At 49.7% G+C, this 26,210-nt stretch overlaps 1 protein-coding gene across 2 annotated transcripts in view; it reads right to left on the reverse strand.

Annotated features, from left to right (window-relative positions):
* HTT (huntingtin) overlaps positions 1-26,210 on the reverse strand; it is a 132,395-nt gene that overhangs the window by 46,545 nt on the left and 59,640 nt on the right. For both annotated transcript variants that reach the window (XM_055435305.2, XM_055435304.2), the window contains 15 exons: positions 24,714-24,860; positions 22,875-22,995; positions 21,354-21,430; positions 20,212-20,363; positions 19,177-19,379; positions 18,276-18,402; positions 16,691-16,818; positions 15,003-15,113; positions 9,570-9,647; positions 9,015-9,238; positions 7,291-7,369; positions 7,046-7,207; positions 5,071-5,126; positions 3,857-4,005; positions 863-999 (listed from right to left, as the gene is read on the reverse strand). In XM_055435305.2, coding sequence (XP_055291280.2) covers positions 863-999; positions 3,857-4,005; positions 5,071-5,126; positions 7,046-7,207; positions 7,291-7,369; positions 9,015-9,238; positions 9,570-9,647; positions 15,003-15,113; positions 16,691-16,818; positions 18,276-18,402; positions 19,177-19,379; positions 20,212-20,363; positions 21,354-21,430; positions 22,875-22,995; positions 24,714-24,860 — 1,951 coding nt within the window. The remainder of the gene's footprint in view (positions 1-862; positions 1,000-3,856; positions 4,006-5,070; positions 5,127-7,045; positions 7,208-7,290; positions 7,370-9,014; positions 9,239-9,569; positions 9,648-15,002; positions 15,114-16,690; positions 16,819-18,275; positions 18,403-19,176; positions 19,380-20,211; positions 20,364-21,353; positions 21,431-22,874; positions 22,996-24,713; positions 24,861-26,210) is intronic.

A 26,210-nucleotide genomic window follows, 5' to 3' on the forward strand; every position in this document is an offset into this window, starting at 1 on the left:
ACTCCCTGGAAAGCCTGCCCGGATGCCTCCTCCCACAGTGGCCTCTCCCTTCCCGGGACCCAGAGGCACTTACGCAAAGGCAGGTAACTGCGCTGCGCCCCGTCTTCCCAAACCAAGGCCAGCCCGCCCTGTCCCGTCAGCCAGGCTGGGAACATGCAGGATGCCAGCCCACATGCCTGCCAAGAGCCAGGCACTGGCTCCCGACCGTCTAATGGAAGTTGTACTCTTAACTGTATGGGATTTAATTCAACACTAAGTATTTAGTTAAATATTATCTAGGTTAAGCAAAACGAGAACGCACAGAGAAAGTGTTTCTATGAGAGAATCTGATGACCAGAGACAAAGAATAACAGGGATTACTGAAACCATGAGGGTGAGGCCCCCGCCAGCCACAGAAGAGGGCTCTTTAAAAAGCCAGGTTTCAGACAGCCTCACACCATCTGAAATTTCAAATGTACCTGAAGGAAAGCGAAGCCAGAAATCAGTGCAAAGACTCTGGTCCTCCATCAACACGGTGGTAAATACACATACAAACAAGTCTTTAAATCACTTCAGGCAGAGATCTTTAAACACAGTGACTCAGAACTCCCCCACCGTGATCAACGCGGCTGATTTTTGGTCCTCATTTCAGAAAAGGGTCCTCCAGCACCCTGACTGAACTTGTGACCGCTGGCCAGGCTGTGCGGCCTTAAAGAGAGACCCTGTTAAGCCTTCTGCCTGCAGCGTCTCCCCACTGCCCAAGAGCCCAGGGCTAGCACAGAGCCATGCTCACTGACGAGTGGACAGGGCCACAGGGCGCTTCCTGCCATTCCTGCAGGGACAGGGAAGGGTCAGTAATGCATCCCCCAGCCCCACCCCTTACCTGATGGTACTGGATGAGCCTCAGTAACATGGACACCACCACCTCTTTCTGGGTTTCAAGCTCTTTTCCTGCATCAGCCTTATTGGTTCCTCTTAAAACGAAGAGGTCGTGGACTATGGGCTGCAGGGCGGGTATGGCTGTGGGCACAGAAGGGTGCTAAGAAGGCATTCGGAAGACAGCACCAACACCTCCAGGTTATTTCCGAGGAACAGAGAAAACTCTGAGCCACACCTGACTTGCTGATAAGGGATAATTTCAGGTTACCCAGGAGTGCAGTGAAAGTACCTGGACACCATCCTGGAAGGTCAAGAGTCTTCCCTGACACTTGACAAGGCTGTGAAATCTTTTCGAAAACTAGGGCTTCTGTGACATAACATTACTTCTGACACAAAGTGACACAAATTCAAAAGTCAAATTTAAACTAAAACCTTCCGACTAACTAAAAGAGCAGCATTCTAACCTCATGCACAATCTGCTCAAAAATTCACCTGAAAAGAGGACAGACGCTTTTCCAACAGAAAACACTTAGTCAAAATATTAGACTTCTATACTGTTTCAAGCAATTAAACTCACTCTCTCCTTAGACTAAGGGTTTCCCCCTCAAGGCATGTCTTTACTCAAAACAGCAAAGTGAGGTCTTTGGCCTAACACACCCTCATGAGTAAACTAGGAAGGCCTTTCACTGAGGAGCGTCAGCCCGGCCGAGTCACCACACTTACCGAGAGCCACACTCTCACCCTCAGTCTCTCACGCACACACTCACACGCACACACTCACTGTCACACACACACACACTCAGTCTCACACACATTCACACACTATGTCAAACATGCACACACTGTCACACACACACTCACACAGTCTCACACACATACACTCACAATCTCATACACAGTCTCACACACACTCACACAAACACACTCAAACACTGTCTCACACACACGCACACATTCACATGCACACACAGTGTCACATGCACACTCACATGCACACACAGTGTCACACACACACACTCACACTCAAACACTATGTCACACACACGCACACACTCACATGCAGACACACACAGTGTCACACGCACACATGCACACACACAGTCTCACACTCACAAACACACACACACAGTGTCACACACACACACTCACAAACACACACAGTCTCACACTCACAGTCACACATGCACACACACACAGTCTCACACACACACTTTCACACACACACTGCCTCACACACTCACACTGTCACACACACAGTCTCATACACACACTGTCTCACACACACACACGCACTCACACACTCACACAGTGTCTCACACACAGTCTCACACACACTCACACACACTCACAATGTGTCTCACACACACACACTCACACTCAAACACTGTCACACACCACACACACACGCGCACATGCACACACACAGTGTCACATGCACACACTCATGCACACACAGTCACACACACACACTCACACAGTCTCACACACACACTGCCTCACACACTTTTACACACACACTGTCTCACACACACACTCACACACTGCCTCACACATACAGTCTCACACACAGTCTCACACACACTCACAATGTGTCTCACACACACACACTCACACTCAAACACTGTCACACACCACACACACACGCGCACATGCACATGCACACACACAGTGTCACACGCACACACTCATGCACACAGTCACACACACACACTCACACAGTCTCACACACACACACTGCCTCACACACTTTTACACACACACACTCACACACTGCCTCACACATACACAGTCTCACACACACACGCACTCTCACACACTCACAGTCTCACCACACACACACTCACACGCACACACACACACACTCACACAGTGTCTCACACACACACTCACACTCAAACACTATCTCACACACACGCACACACTCACATGCAGACACACACAGTGTCACACGCACACATGCACACACACAGTCTCACACTCACAAACACACACACACAGTCATACATGCACACACTCACATGCACACACACTGCCTCACACACACACTGCCTCACACACTTTCACACACACACACACTGCCTCACACACTCACACTGTCTCACACACAGTCTCACACACACACTCACACATACAGTCTCACACACACAGTCTCAAACACACACACACTCACTGTCTCACACACACAATCACACACACACACACACACAGTCTCACACACACACACACTGTCTCACACACACACTCACACTGTCTCACACACACACACACTGTCTCACACACACACACAATCACACTCACACACACACACAGTCTCACACACACACACACACAATCACACTCAACACACACTGGCTGAGTTTCCCACAGATGACCAGGCTCCGCAGTAAAAACAGTAAGGTCTGGCTGTCCATCAACTTTCTTTCCAAAGAAAGAACTTCCTTCCCTCTGGTCTGGGAAGCCTCAGTCGCCCCTCCCTCTGAGACCTGCACCCTCAGCTCCTACGCTCCAGTGCGCACGCGCAGTCAGGACTCCTCTGCCGAGGCCTGGACTGAGGCCCCGCAGTAAGCTGGCCACCTTGCTAGCGTGGAGGTGGCGAGAAGCCGAGCCCTGCGCACCCCCACCCCTGGCCCCGGGGTCCTGCCTGCCGCGGGACAGCACACGGGGACCTCACTTTAACTCCTATGAAACAGCCAGGCAAAACAGAAGGTCCTGAATCAAGGCCACACTGTACCTTCCAGGGCACTGGGCAATAAACCCAGTGGCCTTACAGAAGCCAGATTTTAAAACTCTGTTTCACATGGATAGACAAAAGTATTTATGCCAGACTCCACGTGCGCTGTTTTTACCCAGGCGGATCACACTCCTTTCTTCAGACACCTCCGGCCAGAGTGCGCACACACACACACACACACACACACACACACACACACGCACAGCCGGAGGGAGGCAGTGTAAGCGCACAGACCAAAGAGCCGGGGAGAGGCCTGCCTCACGTTACCGTGCGTCACCGCCTTCCTCCCGCTGGCCATGATGCCGTCACAGAGCTGGATGATTTTAGGGATCCCGATGATCTGTTTTGAGTGGTAGCGCTCGTAAGACAGTAATACCAGGAAGAAAAAGATGTTTGGGATAATTGCCTCCGACTCCCTAGAAACAGAAACAGCCAAAGACTTCCTTTTAAAATGAAGAAACATCATCGTATTAACAGCCCCAAACCACTCCTGATTCAAAGTGGAGAGCGTGCGTGTGAGAAAACAGGAGAGCATGGGGGGCAGCACTCAGAGCCTCGGCACCCGGTTCCGTCCTGTCACCCTCCTCTCGAGTCCCTCTCTGGGGTGGAGGCCCCACGCCCGCTGCGGCGCCCGGGTGGTTGTCAGGGCTCAGTGAGGGCCCAGAGGGAGGCACCCTTATCACCACAGTCCAGGGCGCCTCCATCTGCCCCTTGCCCTTCCGCTGAAGAAGCTGGCACCCAAAGGAGAAAAAGTGACTTGCCTCCAATCTCATGGTCAGGATGACACACGGCGAGAACGAGAGCCTGGGCCTCTAGACCAGGGGCAGGGGGAGAGGTGGGCAGACGGGCCTCTCAGAACACCTTCCTCTGCACGGTGCTTCCCTGACTACTGAGTGGCTCAGAAACTAAAGGAGTTTCAGTTTCAGTTACATTTACAGGAGGAAGTATTAAAACCTTATAGGCTAGCAAGGTAAAGTTACTAGAGATAACCATATCTAACACTGCTTTCTGTAAGATTAGAAAAAAATTAGTTATCTCAAATAAGATTTAATTTAGCAAAACTATTATAACTAAATGCTTTGAAATCTGAAATGAAAACTGACAGCACGTGTAATCGTCAGATAAAGAACTACCTCTCAACAAGGCTTGAGATACTTAAGTCATTAATTTTCAAGAGAAACAAAAATCTACAGCATGTTAATCAGACTTCCGTTAAAAACAATGCCTGGCAAAAATGCCTAATGATCTTTTGAAGTAAACACTCATCTTAAAAATCTAGAATTACATGTATGGACTTCCCTGGCAGGAAGTGATTAAGACACCACACTTTTACTGCAGGGGACACAGGTTCAATCCCTGGTCGGGGAACTAAGATCCACATGCCTCTTGGTGTGGCAAAAAAAAAATAAAATGAATCAAAAAAGAATTACATGTAATTATGTAACAAGGACAAGAAATCTAAAGTAACAAAATGCAATTACCTGAACTGGCCGACTTCAATGTATTCAAACTGCTTCAGCACAAATCCAATAAACACCTACAGGCAGGAAATACAATTTTCACATCAGTAACTAAAATGTACAAACAAGGTTACTTTCCTTGACACTCATCTATACAGACCTTTTAACAAGTTTCCTGACAGTAGACAACCCTGCTTCTATACAAGAACTCAAACGTACTCTACGGTCAGATGAGATAATTTCAAGACACTTGCAGAAACCACAGTAAACTCATTTACTGAACACTGAGGTGACTCAATGGACATGAGTTTGAGTGAACTCTGGGAGTTGGTGATGGACAGGGAGGCCTGGCGTGCTGTGATTCATGGGGTCGCAAAGAGTTGGACAAGACTGAGCGACTGAACTGAACTGAACTGAACTGAGGCGTAATCTTCTGGGAGAAACAAACGAGAAGCTCCAGAGGCCACCAGGGGGCCCCAAAAGGCGCAGCGCAGGTCCTGCTGGTCCGGCTGCGGTAAGCCCGGCAGTGTGGATGTCCTGAACTGGCTTAGGAACAAGACGTCCAGGTGAACACACCTTCTCCCCACAGTACCAGCGCTCAGGGGCCGGGCTCCGAGGGATGCTGGGGGCGCGGTGGCTGTGCGTGGAGGCCGCACTCACGACTGCTCACAGCCATGTCGAGCTTCGAGGGCATGGTCACTCCCGGCCCTGACACTCAGAGCTTATCTCCAGCTTCCTCCTGGCCCCGGCGTGACAGGGACACACGCAGGGGCTCCGTAAACCACGACCTGAATTGAGGCACATCGTGGGCCTGCTCTGCTCTTCTACCCCGTTCATAAAGCCCGTCACCACAACCAACCCTAACACCTGGGCAGAGAGGGGCCTCTAACCACCGAACGCCGGTCTCCATGTGGAGTCGCAAAGGTGCCCGCTGGGCTCCAACAAGTGGAGCCAGCCCACGCTGGGCCCCACTTCCTCCCGGGAAGCCCCACGGCGGGTCCCACGCCTGCCTCCCCTCAGCCACGGCCACCCCACCGCGGATGAGGGCGTCCCCTCCCCAGGGCCCCCTCCAGACAACAGAACCACCATCCCCAGGGAGCGTCTCCCCAGAGGAGGAAAAGGGCTCTGTGGAGAACGTCCTCCTGAAAACCAGCATGGAGGGCAGGATGCTGAAAATGCTGGCCCAGACAAAGCCCCCAGGCCCCCTCCTCAGGTGGCCCCCCAGCACCACTGCAGGGAAAGCGGTGTCGTCTTTCCGTCGAGCTTCCCCAGGAGAGTGACGGTGCCACAGCACCCACGACACAGTGACGTCTAGAAGCAAGTGGAGAGCTGCAGCGTTTCCACCTCAGGACACTTCCCATCTTGCCCAGGAAAGCCGCCCACGGTCACAGCCCAACAGGGACAGTCACATCCTGAGGCCCCAAAGGCAACTCTCCCTGTGGTGACCTTGGCTGGCCTGACTCCTGCTTTCAGAGAACTCATGTCATGAAAGGATCTGCCTCTCCAGTCGCATGCACTGGAGCAGGGCGCAGGGGTGAGGGCCCACGGGGCTGAAGCGAGTGCAGACCTTCGGGCCAGCTCAGACAGCCACTGCGTGGGGGCCAGCCGCTGCCCGACAGACCACACGCCTGTTCAACAGGGGACAGCTTGAGACTGGCAATCATTCCTCATAAGCTGTTTAAAAGTACACTCTGGATTCTGCACAGACGTCCCCCCAAACCGTAAATTCAAATTACTCTTGGGGTGGGGGCAGGTGGGTGGACGGGAGGAACCACCGCGGGAGCGTAAAGGCTGGAAAGCCTGGCTGAGGGCACCGTGCTCGCCGAGGCTCCGTGGGCCAGGCCTCTGCGCCCACCAGTGGGTGAGACAGAGGAGAGGCAGCAGCTGGTGTGGGAAGGAAACACACACTTCCTGATGGCAGATTTCAGTGTCTTTCCCAGTTAACATTCACTACGTCATGAACAGGTACGGCAGGTCACAGACACAAGTGTCCCACCTGGTCTGAATCCAGCAGGCAGTAGTTGACCCGCAGCTGAACCAGCTGCGCCAGCAAGTCCAGCACCTGCCTCTGCAACTGCACGGAGGTCGTGGTTGTGTACTGTTTTAAAGCTTTGATAACGAGAGGCTCGAACAAGCGAATGTGATTATGAATAGCATTCTATGAAGAAAAGAAAGAACACCCGAGTGAGTCTTCAGCGGCAGCCGCTTCCAGCCCGCAACCTGGGAGGAGCTCCCAGTTACCTTGTCTGCTCGGTTCTTTGTGACGCTGGTGAGGTTCGTCTTCAGCTGGGTCGACACTTTCTGGAGGACATCAAACCACCTGCAAGGTAGGAAAAAGGGCGAGCAAAGAACACCCTTACATACTCTCCTGTGTCCCCAGCTAGCCCCAGGTCAAGCTAACTCCAACTCACAAAACATTTCAGGGTCAGAAAGAACTTCAACAGCCACTCAGTGTAGCGGCATCAAGCTCTTCTTTTAATGAAGATTAGTCAGGCAAGGAAATGGCAACCCGCTCCGGTATTCTTGCCTGGAAAATCTCACGGACAGAGGGGCCTGGTAGGCTACAGTCCATGGAGTCGCAAAGAGTCGGACACAACCGAGTGACTGAGCACGCCATCAGACAGGACTGAGTTTACGGCGGACGGACCACCACGGCTCATCACCCACAGCAGGAGACCTGGGCCACAGCGCTACTGCCATTAGACCCTCACGCAGCCCAGAGGGCAGGGGTTGGAGGCGGCCAGGCTCAGGAAAGGCTCAGAGACTCAGAAGGCATAGCTTGATTTTTTTAAACTTTTACAGCAAATACCCTTTTCTTTTCAAGAAACGTAATATTAAATGACAGTAATTAGACAGTTGCTTGTTTTACTTATATCCCATATTAGACAAAAATTTAAAGAGCCCTAGTCGGAGAAGGCAATGGCAACCCACTCCAGTACTCTTGGCTGGAAAATTCCATGGACGGAGGAGCCTGGTAGGCTGCAGTCCGTGGGGTTGTGAAGAGTAGGACACGACTGAGCAACTTCACTTTCACCTTTCACTTTCATGCATTGGAGAAGGAAATGGCAACCCACTCCAGTGTTCTTGCCTGGAGGATTCCAGGGACGGGGGAGCCTGGTGGGCTGCCGTCTATGGGGTTGCGAGGAGTTGGACACAAATGAAGCAACTTAGCAGCAGCAGCAGTGTTGAGACTTAGAAAAAGTCTGTATATCACCAATTAGAGCCCAAAACATGGACATTTTCCTAAAATACTCTAAATCTATGTATCGAAAACCCAGGAATTCTACTGCTACTACAGAGTAGTAACTCAAATATGCACTAATAATTCACAGTAATTTAAGAAACTACTACAACTCCATAAGAAAAAACTACTGCAATTCCAGACATCCTTAAAAAAGAAAGTGAAGTCGCTCAGTCATGTCCAACTCTTTGTGACCCCATGAACTAGAGCAACCAGCTCTCCATCTATGGAATTTTCCAGGCAAAAGGACTGGAGTGGGTTGCCACTGCCTTCTCCGGGGGAATCTTGCTGGCTCAGGGATGGAACGGCATTGTGGTCAGACGCTTTACCATCTGAACCCCCGGGGAAGCCTAGCACAGCCATGAATTAAGTGGACAGAGGCCTCTGTCCACGATGCTGGGAACACACAGCCCACCAGTCCTCTGCACGCCAGCTCTGCTGTGCGTCCTGAGCTGCAGGCCCTGAGCGCCACCAGCACACAGAACCTGACTGCAGCGACACGCCTTCAGGGTCCGGGGACACACGCGCCCCCTTCCTGGTCTGCTGATCTGTCAGCGTGAGTGGTCTCGACTCAGCTCTCCTGTCCCACAGCCCAGCTCCACCCGCCGAGACCAAAACCCCCCCAGGCCCTCGTCTCTCACTGGACCACACGCTTCTCTGAAGGGGGCCCTGCCTTCAGCGCCACGGAGTGCGCTCTGGAACCCAGGGGCCCTCAAAAGGTTACCCTGAGGGGTCCTGGTCCTGCTCTGCCTGCACCACATTCCGCAGGCTGGCGTCCGCTAAGGCCTGGGTGAAGTGGGTGTACGGCGCCATGAAGCAGTAGTGGTACAGGCCGGGCCGAGCGCTGGAGGAGCCGAGGCGCTGCGCACGGCCCTGCGACTTGCTGGGGTGGGAAGACAGGCCGTCAAACTGGGAGGCCAGGTTTGTCCCGAACAGAGTCTTCAGCAACTGGAGCAGAAGAATGGAAGTCATCGGCATTCAAATTAATGCAGAATCTCCCACACATACACACTGAGTCCACCTGAAACCAACTGGATGCGCGAGCAGGACTTCTGGCCATGGGGGCATGGGAGGGGCACTCAGACAGCAGGAAGGGGACGGGAGCCTGTCCCCAAGGGCCAGCCCCTCCCCCAGGGGCGCAGGGGACAAGCACCCTCCTGGCCTGAGAATGAGGGGGCAGAGGCGTGCCAGCGGGGCTGCTGGACGCAGTGCCTCCCGAACGACAGGCAGCGCGCCAGCACCGTGCGGGAGAAGGGTTTCCCGTGAGCGCCTCGCTTACCTGCTGAACACACACGGTCGCCATCATCGGCTCTCGACTGAAGCAGGACTTCAAGTATCCCAGGACCTCTTCAACACACTGGAAAGGAGAATTGCGAGGCGTTAAGGGAGGCGAGCCACAGAGCACTCCCTGCCACAGCCCCACACAGACAGCAGACAGGCCGCTCCCATGTAAACTGGGGACGCCCGTCAACGCCGGAGGACACTCCGAGCAGGCGCTGGCTCACCGCAGTCAGAGGCTGCCAGCACAGAGGACCGGGGCCCAGGCTCTGGCCCTCCTTTCACGCGCTTCTACACTCATGCCCTCGCCGGCTCACTCGTCCAGACACAGGACATCGAGGACATCAAGGACCTGCCGCCCCCTGTGCATCCAGCCCTATTCTCAGGGCAGGAGATCAGAGTCCACAGGGGAGCTGAAAGCCCTGCATCCCTGGGGCGCCTGCAGATGGTCAGCTGAACACAACACATATTAGGCCAGGTGTGATTTGCCACAGAAAGTCCTGGATGTGTCTTGACAGCCTGCAAAGATGACCACCACGACTGCCCTCACAGGTGCTTCTCCAGCCTCGTACATGATGGCTGCGGCAGACAAGGATCCCTGGAGACAAGAGCTGGTCCAGGACCGCCACCAGCAGCCCCCTCCTCACGGCCACACGGTCCAGCCACCGCGCGCGGCACACCAACTACGGAGAGAAAGCCACTCACTTCATCCATGTGATGCAACTTCCTGTCCTGAAAAGTGACAGATTCTGTTCAACTCATATACTCAAGCCCATGTATGTTGAATATTCCGATTAACTCCCCCTGGACCTGACGTCCAAGGCTGTATACAGACCCTGCAGGGTTGAGTTTGTTCCACGTCACCACTCATAGCAGGTAACTAAGAAGTGTTAACAAGAATTCAACCAGAGTCTTTCATATCACAAGTTGTCTAATAAAGAATCATGTCTCTTATCAAATACATACGGAATTTTTCCCCAGGTCTCCTGCACTGCAGGCAGACACTTTACCATCTGAGCCACCAGGGAAATCCAGAAACTAAGCTCAGTTCAGCTCAGTCTCTCAGTCATGGCGGACTCTTTGCAACTCCATGGACTGCAGCACGCCAGGCCTCCCTGTCCTTCTCCCAGAGCTTGCTCAAACTCACGTCCATCGAGTCAGTGATGCCACCCAACAATCTCATCCTCTGTCGTCCCCTTCTCCTCCGCATTCAATTTTTCCCAGCATCAGGGTCTTTTCCAGTGAGTCAGCTCTTTGCATCAGGTGGCCAAAGTATTAGAGTTTCAGCTTCAGCATCAGTCCTCCCAATGAATATTCAGGACTGATTTCCTTTAGGAGGGACTGATTGGATCTCCTTGCAGTCCAAGGGACGCTCAAGAGTCTTCTCCAACACCACAGTTCAAAAACATCAATTCTTCGGCGCTCAGCTTTCTTTATAGCTCAACTCTCACACCCATGCATGACCACTGGAAGAACCATAGCCTTGACTAGATGGACCTTTGTTTGTCTCTGCTTTTCAATATGACGTTTAGGTTGGTCACAGCTTTTCTTCCAAGGAGCAAGCGTCTTTTAATTTCATGGCTACAGTCACCATCTGCAGTAATTCTGGAGCCCAAGAAAATAAAAGTCAGCTACTGTTTCCGTTGTTTCCCCATCTATTTCCCATGAAGTGATGGGACCAATGCCACGATCTTAGTTTTCTGAATGTTGAGCTTTAAGCCAATTTTTTCACTCTCCTCTTTAACGTTCACCAAGAGGTTCTTTAGTTGTTCTTCACTTTCTGCCATAAGGGTGGTCTCATATGCATATCTGAGGTTATTGATATTTCTCCCAGCAATCTTGATTCCAGCTTGTGCTTCATCCTGCCCAACATATCTCATGATGTACTCTGCATATAAGTTAAATAAGCAGGGTGACAATATACAGCCTTGACGTACTCCTTTCCCAATTTGGAACCAGTTTTCCCACTCTGGTTCTAACTGTTGCTTCTTGACGTGCATACAGGTCTCTCAGGAGGCAGGTATGGTGGTCTGGTATTCCCATCTCCTGAAGAATTTTCCACAGAAGAGTTTTCTTGTGATCTACACAGTCAAAGGCTTTGGCGTAACCAATAAAGCAGAAGTAGATGTTTTTCTGGAATTCTCTTGCTTTTTTGATGATCCAATAAATGTTGGCAATTTGATCTCTGGTTCCTCTGCCTTTTCTAAAACCAGCTTGAACATCTGGACATTCACGGGTCATGTACTGTTCAAGACTGGCTTGGAGAATTTTGAGCATTACTTTGCTAGTGTGTGAGATGAGAGCAATTGTGTGGAAGTCTGCACATTCTTTGGCATTGCCTTTCTTTGGGACTGGAATGAAAAGTGACCTTTTCCAGTCCTGTGGCCACTGCTGAGTTTTCCAAATTTGCTAGCATATTGAGTGCAGCACTTTCACAGCATCATCTTTTAGGATCTGAAACAGCTCAACTGGAATTCTATCACCTCCACTAGCTTTGTTCATAGTGATGCTTCCTAAGGCCCATTTGACTTCACATGGCTCTAGGTGAGTGATCACACCATCGTGGTTATCTGGGTCATGAAGATCTTTTTTGTATAGTTCTGTACATTTTTGCCTCCCTCTACTTAATATCTTCTGCTTCTGTTAGGTCCATATCATTTCTATCCTTTATTGTACCGATCTTTGCATGAAATGTTCCCTTGGAATCTCTAATTTTCTTGAAGAGATCACTTGTCTTTCCCATTCTGTTGTTTTCCTCTATCTCTTTGAACTGATCGCTGAAGAAGGCTTTCTTATCTCTCCGTGCTATTCTTTGGAACTCTGCATTCAGATGGGCATATCTTTCTGTTTGTCCTTTGCCTTCTGCTTCTCTTTTTCTCAGCGATCTGTAAGGCCTCCTCAGACAACCATTTTGCCTTTTTCCATTTCTTTTTCTTGGGGATGGTCTTGATCACTGCCTCCCGTAAAATGTCACAAACTTTCATCTATAGTTCTTCAGGCACTCTATCAGATCTAATCCCTTGAATCTATTTGTCACTTTGACTGCATAATCCTAAGAGATTTGATTTAGGTCATACCTAAATGGGCTAATGGTTTTCCCTACTTTCTTCAATTTAAGTCTGAATTTGGCAATAAGGAGTTTATGATCTGAACCACATTCAGCTCCTGATCTTGTTTTTGCTGACTGTATACAGCTTCTCCATCTTTGGCTGCAAAGAATATAATCAATCTGATTTCGGTATTGACTATCTGGTGATGTCCATGTGTAGAGTCTTCTCTTGTGTTGTTGGAAGAGGGTGTTCGCTACGACCAGTGCGTTCTCTTGGCAAAACTGTTAGCCTTTGCCTTACTTCATTCTATACTCCAGGGCCAAACTTGCCTGTTACTCCAGGTATCCCTTCACTTCCTACTTTTGCAGTCCAGTCCCCTATGATGAAAATGACATCTTTTTTGGGTGTTAGTTCTTGGAGGTCTTGTAGGTCTTCATAGAACCATTCAGCTTCTTCAGCATTATTGGTTTGGGCACAGACTTGGATTACTGTGACACTGAATGGTTTGCCTTGGAAACGAACAGAGATCATTCTGTCACTTTTGAGATTGCATCCAAGTACTGCATTTCAGACTCTTTAGTTTACTGTGAGAGCTATTCCACTTCTTCTAAGGGATTCTTGACCACAGTAGTAGATATAATGGTCATTTGAATTAAATTTGCCATTCCAGTCCATTTTAGTTCACTGATTCCTAAAATGTCGACGTTCACTCTTGCCATCTCCTGTTTTGACTACTTGCAATTTATCTTGATTCATGGACCTAACATTCCAGGTTCCTATGCAATACTGCTCTTTACCGTATTGGACTTTACTTCCATCACCAGTCATATCCACTACTAGGCATTGTTCTTGTTTTGGCTCCATCCCTTCATTCTTTCTGGAGTTATTTCTCCACTGATCTCCAGTAGCATACTGGACTCCCTACCGACCTAGGGAGTCCATCTTTCAGTGTCCTATCTTTTTACCTTTTCATACTGCTCATGGGTTCCCAAAGCAAGAATACTGAAGTAGTTTGCCATTCCCTTTTCCAGTGGACCACGTTTTGTCAGAACTCTCCACCGTGACCTGTCCGCCTTGGGTGGCCCTACACGGCATGGCTAAGAAACTGAAAACAGGTGAGAAAAGAATGGTGCTGCTGGCCTTCTGAGAGTCCAGAGTAACAAGGAAACAAGTCCCAGGCATGAACATAAACATACAGGATAACAAAGGGACACCCCATTCCCAACCAATAAGGGGTAGGAGGGACCACATTTATCCCACAGTCAAACAACCAAAAAAGCCAAACAATACATGAAACCATGCCTCCAAGACCATGATCACCAGGCACCAGAGGACAGGGGTCCCTGAGAGATGGGAAACGAGCTGGTCAGCCAAACGGCTGCCCTGTTCACTGTGCCCCTCGGAGAGCCCCCGGCGGGGGGCATGAGGACGAGGGACAGAGCAGAGCCCGGGAGCCCCGAGTCAAGAAGGAGCTGGGAGTCCGGGAAGCGGACTCAGTGAGGGTTCCAAAGAAAAGCGGCCTCCAAGAGATGACCTGGGGAGGCCCTGCAGTGCTGGGCAGGGAGGAGGCAGGCAGAGGGAGCAGCGCTCAGAGCTCACACAGGCCCAGACAGTGGCCCTCTGCCTGCAGGCTCGCAGCCCTGGCCTGAGTGCCGCCCCACCCGCCTCTCAGCTGACAGGCAGGAAGAGCACAAGCGACAGGCGAGGGGAGGCAGAGGCCCACGCGTACAACAACCGAGACCAGGGGAGCCTCACGCAGAGAGGGAGACGGGAGACTGGAGACGCGCGACGCGGGCTTTCGCAGACTCACTCTGGGGTTCCCTAGACACCAAGAAGCCCCAGCTGGACAGGTGGGTCCAAACACACTGCAGCAAGTGGGCAAGGCGGGAACTGTCACACAGGGACGTGGACACAACATGGGCAGTCACCGCACGACCTTAAATCTCCCGTCTGCTTGACCGCGTCCCCACCACAGGAGTAGGGGGACACAGGTTAGTTCCTGGGCTCGGAACCAAAGCCCACAAGCCTCAAGCACAGCTCTGCTCCTTCCTAAACCGAACAAGCCACACGCCCTCATTGTGACTCTGACTTTTCAACATGCAAAGGTTACAGAAAGCAAAAGATTCAACAGTTTTAAACCCTGTAATTTTCTAATTCAACTCTGTCTGAGCTAATATACAGTAAAAAGTGAAAAGAGAATACAAATTGAATTCCCCTCAATGCGAGGCTCAGATGAGAATCAGACTCAGGTGCCCAAACTCAAGAACCTTCTCCCTGCTTCCCAAACGTGCCAGGATGGTGGGCTGCCACCCCAAGGCACCTGGCCCAGAGGTGCATTTCAGGCGTGCCAGCCACAGCTCAACGAGAAGACAGGAAACACAAACCTTCCCGATGTCCTGCAGTGTCGCCAGCTCCAGAATCTGAGATAGAACATCCAAGGCAGAGCGCAGGAAACCCCCAAACTTCTCGCTGCTGCTCTGAAGATCCAAGGTGACCTGGGGGTAAGGAGGGAGACAAGGACACAGCATCACTGGGGCGGTGGCCTCCCGGGCACCTGAGACAGAACCGCTGTCTGTGGCGGGGAGCTGTGCTCCACTAGGCAGCCCAAGGCTCATCTTGGCGGGGGGTGGGGAAGGGGGTGGGGGGTGGCTTCTATTTGTTTGTTTGTAGCACTGGGGAAATGCCTTGGAAAGGAAATTACTCTTCCAGATAGCTACGTAAAAACTGATTTTCAAAGGCGTCCTCCAACTTATACTGACACTATTGAAAGAAATAATTCCCAACCTTCTATCATAATGAGAAAAAATGCTTAATGCCCATCATAACCAGTGCCTGATAAGCAGCAAAAAAAAAAACCCCAAAAAACAGAACACATGTCCTTTTTCACACCAGGATTTCCCTGGTGGCTCAGATGGTAAAGAATCTGCCTGCAATGGGGGAGACCCAGGTTCAATCCCTGAGTCAGGAAGATCCCCTAGAGGAGGTTGTGGCAACCCACTCTAGTATTCTTGCCTGGAGAACCCCACTGATGGAGGAGCCTGGCAGGTTGCAGTCCACTGGGTCAGTCAGACACGACTGAGCGCAAGCACAGCTCTGCCACACACACTGGGACCCCTGGGGGACCGTGATCAAATCCAGACACAGTCTTTTGGTCTGGGCACGGCAAAACATTAAATTAGTCTAAAAGCTATTAAGTTAAGATCCTAAAGGACCCAGCTTAAGTCAACTCTGTAGCAATTTCCCCCATTTAACAGATGGGGAGGATCAGGTCCAAGGATGCAGCAGTAAGAACAAGGGTGAGAGGGAGAGTCTGAGCGTGAAAAGAGAAACCGGCAAAGCCCCGCAAAAACACTCAGTACGTAGAAAGGAGTCTGCTCAGTGAGATAAAATCTGACCACCGCTGAAAAAGGAAAAAACCCCTTTCTCAGAATGAGAAATATACCCATGCGAAAGAGTCAACAGGGCAGACGGCTGTCCCTGCAGAAACCCACCTGCAAGGCTGGCCCGGGGGTCTGGGAACTGGGCCAGGAAGCATTCCACTGGACCGACACCAGCTCTCCTGGCGCCGGGGGCTCACTGTGCCGGCACCACCTGGACGCACGGGCTCAGGAGGGACCTCTGCTCTCCTCTCTGAGCATGGCCGCACACTTGCTCTTGTGAGGGGTGGGAGTGTGTGCCTCGTGGCCTCACGGGGGCAGAGGGTGCTCCAGACTCTGCCTGCGTCCTCTCCCTCAGGGAGGCTGTGTGTCCTCCCTACCCCGCTGTGAGGAGTCCACAATGTGAGCGTGACCACGTGCTGAGTCCTAGGAGTCCGTCCAGCGGACCTCTGAACATGGGTGGTCTTGTGACTCCCAGACCCAGCACAGTAGATCACAAAGACATCACTTTTCCAATAAAAATCCTAACCTCTTATATGATGGAAGCTATCATAAACAAAGCCGAAAAAGCTAATTGTAACTCATATTCCTAAGGCCTACTCTCTTATACATATGTCTATAAGCCACAATCATAGGAAAAATGTCGCAGTTCCCTGAAATGTGTGAGAGCAAGGGTATTTTTACAAAAGCAGTACCTTGTAGTTGGCATGAGTGGCTTTCAGGACGTCGTGCAGTTTGAGGTAAGAAGGTAGGTGACAGAAGCTCCCCAGTGACGAGGACTTGTTTGTGGCAACAGGCCCTGAGGCTTCAGGTGGTCGAGAGGCTTCACACAGACAAGATACATTTTCAGGTCAAAAGGAAACACTCGCCAAGCTTAAAAGAGATCACTGTAACAATTATTTTTAAAGTATTCTAGTAGGATAAAATGCCAAATTTCCTGACTTTTTGATTAATTTGAAGTAATAAGAAACTGACTACTAAATGTTAGTAGACTCTGAGTACCTCCCAAAAGATAACACGATAAAATAAAAAGAGAAAGAAGACAAGCGTGACGCTGGGAGGTGTCTGCTTTGGCCTGGCTGCAAGTGAGAGGAACAACCGATTCAAGGGCCTTCAGTCAACCTGAAAACCCCCAGAGCACAAGGCTCCCAGGGGCACCAGGGGGATGACCCCCAGCTGACAGATCATGAGCCCTGTAAGCAAGTCAACAGGGGCGCAGTGAGCACGCACCGATGACTGTGCAGGTCACATGCTATCTCTGAGCCGGCACTAAACACAAAATGCTATAAGGTCTTACAGATCGGTGGTTTGGGGTCCTTAGTTTATGAATCATCAGAAAGATGACCAGTCACATACTGATGACTATATCCACATAGTTCTGAAGCTCTTTAGATGCTAAAACCCCAGCGGCACTGCCATCAACCCTTAGAAAACAGCATCTTTTCAAACGCTTAACACAGGGAACTCCCTGCCGGTCCAGAGCTCAGGACCTGGCGCTTTCACTGCCAAGGACCCAGGTTCAATCCTTAGTCAGGGAACTAACATCCCACAGGCCATGCAGTGTAGCCAAAAGCAGGAGTAAACTTCAAACAATAATAAAATGCTCAACATGAATGCTTTATAAGCAAAATCAATGGAGGAGTCATGTGCGGCCCCAGCACTGTGAGGTGGCATGTGACCACGTGTGGTGGAGTCCAGTCGCCTGTGCTCAATGCCCACTGTGAGGGGCACAGACGGCTCCCGTCACAGGCAGAGCCCACGGACACTCTGGCCCCTGTGGCCCGAGACCCCGCTGGCATCCGTGAATTCTTCAGGCTTGGCTCACTCAGACGGTTTCATCCCTATTCTCCTCCAGACACGGCCTTTCCAAATGGAGGCTTTCCGCTCCCCACTTCATTATTCTCACCCACTGCCTCTGTCCCCAGCCCTCTACGCCCTCTCCCTTCCTGAACACCAACGAGAAGAGCAGCAGGGAGGAGGCGCAGGGCATAGGGAGTACAGGGCGGATGCCAGCAGACGGCTGGGACCCCGAACAATTAGAGCACCACACTCAGACGCGCTCAAGGCCAAAACGTGCGCTGCGCCCTCTCAGCCAGCAACACCCAAAACCACACCTGGGAAACCACTGCTGTGGCGTCTTTCCAGACATTTTATTCCCCAAACTGCCAAGTTATCCATCAGCACGGACGTGACTGGAAGCCTTGAGTCCTAATCGCTGTGACACAGATGGCCCCCCAGCCCCGCCCGGCCCCCCAACCCGGCCCCGCCATGGCCTCACACCTGGACTGGCCTCACCGCCTTTCTTGGGACTCACGGGCACAGACGCCTGCTCTCCCGGCTCCTTCTCTTTTCCCTTCCGTCGGATTGGGCTCAGAGAAGGCGGGTTTGTGAGAGAAGGCAGGGCTGCCTAAAACAGAACACGAGACACTGTGGAGGAAGTTTAAGCAGCACAAGTGGAGAACTAGGGTGTGTGTGCTCCCCCGTCTGTGGAAGAGCCAGCCCGGAGTTCAGTCCTTTCGTTTGAGTCTCCATCTGTGGGGCTCTGAGCCTGTACACACACTGTCCACTTTAATCCCCACGACAATCACCCGTGGTGGGAGGTGACCCAGCACTTCCTAATGGGAGCACCGTCAACGCCAGAGACCCAAGTGGCCTCAGCAAGTCAGAGGGGCTGCAGGAGACTTCGGGTGTCCAGGCCCGCCACCTCCAAGAGTGAGCATGGGGATGCCCTCCAGGGGCCAGGGCATGAAGCAGGGTAGGAAGCAATGCTCTGAACTCCATTTTCAAATGAGATAGGCTCAGCGATGATGAAGTGACTTATTCAAGGTCACAGCCGACAAGCAGCTGAGCTAGGCAGCAACAAACCCAGACTCTCCACGAAGTCCACATTGCACACACACGAGAGAACGCAAAGCCCCAGCCCGCAGTGTGGAAGGCAGAGGCATGGGCACCCTGGCTCGCTGCTTGCCCACTTCACGATCTAAGAAGTCACCTTACACCTTGGAGGCTCGTCTGCACAGCGGACACGGGGGCTAAAGGGCTGCCATCAGAATGGACTGCAAGGCAGCAGGGAGGCGCTAAAGAGAGCCCGGTAAGAGGCAGCAGCACCCGGAAAACCTGCATGTCTGGGAGCCCCCATGCCGTCTGGGCTGCAGGAAGAGCTGCCCGAGTGAGGGGTTACCTTCACTGCGGGTCCCGGAGCCACATCGTCCAGGACATGTGCGCAGATGTTGATGACCTTCAGCAGGTGGGAGAAGAGCTGCTCCACCATGGGCACCAGGGTCCGGTCACCCAGGGCCGGCCACACCTCCTCCTGTTTGGTGGCCGCCATGCTGGCCTCATCTTCAGAGGTCCACGAGCTCCTCAGAGACCTGGGGGCACTGGCTGTGATATGGGCACACACGTCACCCCCAGCTCCAGGGTTGGGGGCAAAGACCAAGTCACTCAAAGCCGTCTACATGGGGAGTCTGCTGGACACCCCCTGGGGTCGGCTGACGCCTCGGGTCCCACGGGAACCTGACGTCTCCCTGTGCTCACTTGCCATGAACCCCCTCCCACATACGCTGGGACGGCAGTCCCTTCTTGGTCTAGACAGCTCAAGTGCAGCCGGCGGTCGAGGCCTACGGACCCTGTTCTCCTTCACTCCCTTTTAACTGGGTTCTTCAACACAAGCCATGACCTTCACTGTGTTCAGACTCCCTCCATCTTGCCTCAACTGCGAGTCTCCCTAGCTTCTCCAATCTCTATTCACATAAGCCAAGTGATCTTTCTAAACTGCTGACCCGATTGTTGGTCCCTTTCGTGAAGCTCTCCAGTGACCTCCCAGAGCAAACAGACCAAGTCCTCACTGATGGAGACGGACTGCTCACCGGCCACATTCTCCATCCTCATCTTCACTCTCACGTGACATCCGAAACTGTGAGTTCTCAGACGTCACACACTGCCTGCTCCACGTCCCATGTGGCACACTGTGTGCCATGCCCCTTCCTGCCAGCCAACAAACCTGCTCCCCGTCCTAAGCCCCGACGGGGAGCAGCATGGCCCCACCGCGCTGACACGTGTCCTTATGAACCTACAGGCCACCGGAGAACACAGCCCTCATATTGCTTCCTTACTGCCCTGGTGCCCAAGACAATACCTGCACGCAGTGCCCGCTCAAATGAAATCAGAGACGAGTTTACCCACAGCTAACTCTGTTTCAACTCAGGGCCAATACCTGCCAGCAAGTTCCCGGCTAAAATCAGAGCATCCTGGTGGGCGGAGAGATCCAGTGGGAACCAGGCTGACGACAGCAGGGTCAGGATCATTGTGACCATCCCCACCGTGCAGCTCTTCCTGGACTCGTCTGAGGTGCTCAGCGGGGGCACTCTGGAAGCAGGATCAAATTACAGAACAATGCTGAGCTAAGTCTTGCCTTCTCTTATGAACCAAACAGAAGATTACGGCTATTCATTTCATGGTGGCTCATAAAACGATTTTACTACTGTTAACTAACATCTTTCTTGTAACCTACAGGTCCATAAAAATCACCTGAGAAATGAAACCAGGGAGCAGATCTGACTGAAGGTATAAAGAATCCGCCTGCAATGCAAGAGACCCTGGTTCGATTCCTGGGTTAGGAAGATCCACTGGAGAAGGGAAAGGCTACCCACTCCAGTATTCTTGGGATTCCCTGCTGGCTCAGCTAGGAAAGAATCTGCCTGCAATGCGGGAGACCTGGGTTTGAACCCTAGGTTGGGAAGATCCCCTGGAGAAGGGAAAGGCTACCCACTCCAGTATTCTGGCCTAGAGAATTCCACAGACTGTATAGTCCATGGGGTCACAAAGAGTCGGACACGACTGAGCGACTTTCACTGAACTTCATTAGGGCCATCTACTGGAGGAAAATCCTTTTCATTTTTAAATGAGAACTGCTAATATAAGTACAGTAGTTCCTGAACAACTCTTGTAACTGATCACGATTTTGCATGATAGATCATATCTGATTTCAAACAAAGAAAGTTTCTAAATTTTTAATACACAGTGAATAATTTTGGAGAGAATCAAGCCAATTAGAAAAGTCTTTTGCCAGCGTATGCAAATTCCCTTCAATGAGACTGCAAGTCACACCCTCAAATCCTCCAAATGTTGATGAGTGAGCGTTTCACATCCAAAAGAATCACAAGTAACTCACTGCTTCCAAGTCTCCTGTCACTAGCATCCAACACAACTAACCGGGAGAGGCAAATATTCCAGTGGGTATTTCCCCAAATGGTAACACTGATGAGAGACTTCACAAGAAAAAAAAAAAAAAGGGATCCATATAACCATGTTTGTATCACATGACTGTAGACAGTCACGTGCCAAGGAAATACATACCCGCAGTGCCAACCTAAACTCCAAATGCAAACCGGGAAGGCAGTTGAAAGCAGACACAGAGCTTCACAGCATCCAAACTAAACAAGAAAGGAATGATAAGATCACACTCAACACCAAAAGGGTTTATTACACTGACCCTCCTTTTACGCTTTAGAAAACGTACGAACAGTGAAAACAAAATCGGGCTCTGTACCCAAGCACGGGACATCTGTCCTCCCGTGGAACAAGTCCACACCTGAGAATTCAGATACAGCTGCACAACCGAGATACAGGTTTAAGGAGGGTCGATTACATCCAGGGAGGAGAGGCCAGCAGGGAGGCACCTCCTCTTGTTTTGACTTTTATCTTCCTGTGCCCTCCTCCACTCCCTACCTGGAATTCCTTTCCCCCCACCCCCGCACCGGCCATTCCTGAGCTCAAGCTAATTAATGTCCATCTTCCTGACCAGACTGAAAAAACCAGAGGGCAAAGATTCTTCTTGTTTTTACATCCCAAGCCTAGAACAGTATCTGACATATGTAGGCCACAATAAAGACAAATAAAATTTATAACATTTTGAACAAATCAAGGGAAGCACAAACCACAAAGAGCCCAAACTACAGAGAGCCCAACAGTATTTAAGTTTGAAAGACACTTATATACGTATCAAGAGAGTCTAATCACAATTGTCTGAGTTTTTACAATAGGAAAGCATTCCTTCTGTCACAGAAAATAAATGACAAGGTTTAAGCTGGTAAATCAGTGAACTGGCACCACTTTTCGTGTTAACATTCTTTTTTCTGATTATGGAAATTACACGTGTTCATTTTAGAAAATGTGTGATATCTTAAAAAGAATCATGACTCATAGTTCTAAACTTAATTTTAGTAATTTTCTGCCAATTATTTTCCGATGTAAGAAATGTGTTTACGTGAACATTCCTTTTCATAACCACTATACACAAGCACACAGTTTTGTACTGAGCCTTTTTTTGCTCAATACTATAATCTAGAGGCTCACTCTACAACTGTTACAAACGCTCCACAGCAGCGTGTTAACAGGTGCATAAATAAACACATCACCATCTGTACAGAATTTAGCCGTCATCAGCATTTATCCAGTACAGGATTCCTGGCCATCACGGTTCTTTCGTGCTTTTAGCATCATAAATAATAATACAGATAATCATGTGACACAAAAATCTTTGCTGGCATTTCCAAGCTTTTTTCCTCTTAGTGTGTATTATAAAGTCATTGAGTCAATTATTTTAGAGACATTTTAAACTTCTGATATACTACCAATTTGGATTATGGTAGTTTTTCATTATTATTTCTTCCTAGATGGGCTGAATTTTTTTCTTTTACAATAAACATGTATTATTTTAATAACGTGAAAACAGTTGTTTCCATTTTCGTTGGAATAAACCAGGGTTTTATTAACAGAGGCCCACATGTAAGAGCTCTAATACAAGTATCCTATCGTGAAGAACAGACCACACAAAACTCCTGAAAATTAACTCATTAGCCCAACCAGGAGACTTACTGTGAGTGCCCTCGTGGTCGCTGTGATCAGCTCATGAGAAACCGCCGCAATGACTCTCGAGAGGTTATTTTCCAGAGTGACATCTGTGATGCTTGGTAACAGGTTATAGCCTCTATAAATTCTAACGAGAAAGATACAGAGAGACTTAAAATCTCCCATTAAAGTTTATGACATTCTCAGAATTCAAATGGCATTTAGAGTTTTAAGATTAAAGGCCACAAGAAGCTAAAGCAGTCTTGACTTTTAAGTTACAGGAAGACTGGAAATAAATGTGGTCATTATTCTATAAAGACGGCTGAAATAACCCCTTCCTCCTCCAATGCCCAACCACACCAGAGGACCAACACTCGCCTCAACACAGCCTCGGCGGCAACCTGCATGCCGATCCAAAGCTGCCCATTTTCCAAGCTTTAAATTACATCCTGTGGGAACCTACTCCTGATTCCAAACAAAACAAACTCCTTTCCTACCACAAGACTGCCACTTCTTCCGTGTTCCATTCACGGCACACATGAATTTCAATCCCGCCTAGTAGTTACACACAAATTCTAATTCCCCAACTACACAGAGGAAGGCCAGGCAGGCTAAGTGTCGCTCCACTTCCATTCCCTCGGGTCTTGTCCACAGAGGCACTCAACAACACAAACTAAGGAGAACACACTTTGTCTCCTCACATAAATCCTGCAAGTACAGCACACAACCGGGATTTGTGCTTATCATGCAAGAACCAAGCTAAACAAAGCTGAATGTCTAGAGGACAGTCTGAGTTTGGACTGGAAATTTTTCACAGCTGTAGTCACTAACCAATTTTAATAAAAGATTATACCTATCTCTGTTGGCATCTAATGACATTTAGAAGATGCAACCTTGTTGATAAGTTACTTATCATAAGTTTGTCAAATTCCTGATAAGGAAATATTCTTATATTGATTCTGCTTATCTTAAAGGAACATTTATCCTGAATCTTTTCAAAGAGAGAAAATGCCAGTTTTGAGAGGGATAACTTAGGTGAGGCATTGGGTTTTTGTTTTTGTTTTCTTTTTGCAGCTTGAGGCAGTTGTACAATAACTTAATGTAGCTTTTTGCAACTGTGTATTCTATAGTATCTTTTTTCATTTGGTGATATTTTAACTGTTAAAATGTTTATGGAAAAAGAAAAAAAAATGCCACTCAGGAGAAAGAACTATCACAAAAAAGCTAATTTTTAAAATAACATTTAAAACACAGAGAATTCTTTAAAAGCATAATAGTCTCATTATCATTTCTGCAACGTTCCTGGCAAACTGAAATTTTTAAGAAAATTAGAACTTCAATAAAGCATTTCTGCTGATTAGTCTATCCCACCCATCTGAGAATCAGAAAATGGGCTGTGTTTAGTCAAATGAAATTGTATTTAAAGACCTTCACAAAAAAACGTGAATAATAATAATTGCTAATCACTTAACTAGTGGATAACCCCAAATAACACTGACACTCTTTAACAGCCTGCTAAAATTAATGCCTGCTAAAAATAACAGCCTGCTAAAAATTAATGCTGTGACATAACCATACTCATAGATAACACAAAGAAAGTGAAAATTTTAAGGACAAGATATAGCATTAGAGTCCTACAGAAAAATACAGTTGTCAGTATGTGGCTCGTAACAAACAAATCATAAGACTTGTGATGTCACTGCTGCGTGACTGCAGCAGAACCTAAATAAAGAGACTGGTGGTAAACCCTGAGAAAGAGAAGCATCCTGTCGAAGGCAGCCCAGCTGCTCAAACACCCTCACCAGAGCATTTTCTCCGGAAAACGCGAGGCTTCAGACGAGCGCCCCGGCGGTTCGGGCAGCGTACCTGGTCACGGTGCTGACGGAGAGGTGGGACGGAGGCTGCGTCTCGTGCATGAGAAGTGTCAGGTGCACGCTGCTCTGGTCCCTCGCCACGGCCACCACTGGGTCAGCCTGGCCTTGGTCGCACTTGTAAAACAGCTTTGGAACAAGCCTAACATAAAAGTCAGGTTTATTGCCCTTAGAAAGTACGGGAAACCCCTTCTGACTGCCCCGCGCCCTGTGTCACCATCAAGCCCGATAGCGCCTACCCACGGACACGTCCCCTGAGCAGAGGCTCCCGAGGCAGGACCCTGCCCCACACCCTGCTCTGAAACGACCTGGGGCTGGACTTTCTTCTCGTCGTCCCACAGTTACATACGGCTCTCTGCACACGATTAAATCCTCTGAGTTAAGAAACCTCCCGAGCGCTCCTCTAATCACCCCATCAGCACCAGCAGGTGTAGGAAACTGCCGTGCACAGTATTAGCCCTCCTCACTCCTGTGACTTTCTCTGCAGAACCGCCCCCCACACCCCCAGGGGCAATGTCCCAGCTGAGGCCCCTCCTGCGTCTCAGGCGAACTCTGAGGTGGAGGCAGGGAGCACAGGGACTCTGCACGAGCCCTCACACACCTACGGGCGGGCCTGTAACTTCCAGAAACAATCAGCTGTTTTAAAACAGTGGTGTGCGAACCCCACTATCTTTAGTTAAAGTCTCTTCCCTCCAAGAAGACCTGGTCATAAATACAATTTTTTCCTAAGGTTTAATAAATTACTGTCATTCACAGAAAATGGTAAAGATTCAAGATTTTTGGTTAAGCAAGTCATACAAACCCAGTTAAATCCCTGAAAAGGCACACCTCACAAGCAATCAAAGATAGGCACATGGCCACGCTGAAAACCCCTGGAGAAGGGGAAGGCTGCCCACTCTGGTATTCTGGCCTGGAGAATTCCATGGGCTGTACAGTCCATGGAGTTGGAAAGAGTCAGGCACCACTGAGCGACTTTCACACTGAAAACCAAAAGGCTATCCACCAAAACACAACTGGTTTTCTTTGAGCAGTTTGACTACAAAGGTTTTTATATTTTTCCTGAGTTTTGTTTAGTAAACATGTTGTTATTTTTAAAACAAGATAAAAGCTATGCTAAAAAGAAATACCAATGATGGCCTAAGCAACTGACACATATTTAAATTTTTTTGAAATGCTTGCTTTGGTGCAAAGACTCGGGCACAATCCTACTCTGGTGGTGGGAGGACAGACTGATCCGCTTCTGGACAGTAACTTCACTGCCTGCTCAGTCGCTTCAGTCGTGTCTGTTTGTGACCCTATGGACCACAGCCCGTCAGGCTCCTCTGTCCGTGCAATTCTCCAGTTAAGTACCAAAACCATAAAAACCCACTTGCTGGTATCTACCCCCGAGAAATGAAAACGTACATCCACTCAAAGTCTTAAAGGCAAGAGTTTAAGCAGCATGATTCATAACAGTCAAAAAGTGAAAATAATCCTATCACTTGGTGCACGT

The sequence above is a fragment of the Moschus berezovskii genome, chromosome 5, assembly GCF_049115385.1.
Source record: "Moschus berezovskii isolate FMDL1 chromosome 5, NW_MosBer_1.0, whole genome shotgun sequence".
Taxonomy (NCBI): Eukaryota; Metazoa; Chordata; class Mammalia; order Artiodactyla; family Moschidae; genus Moschus; species Moschus berezovskii.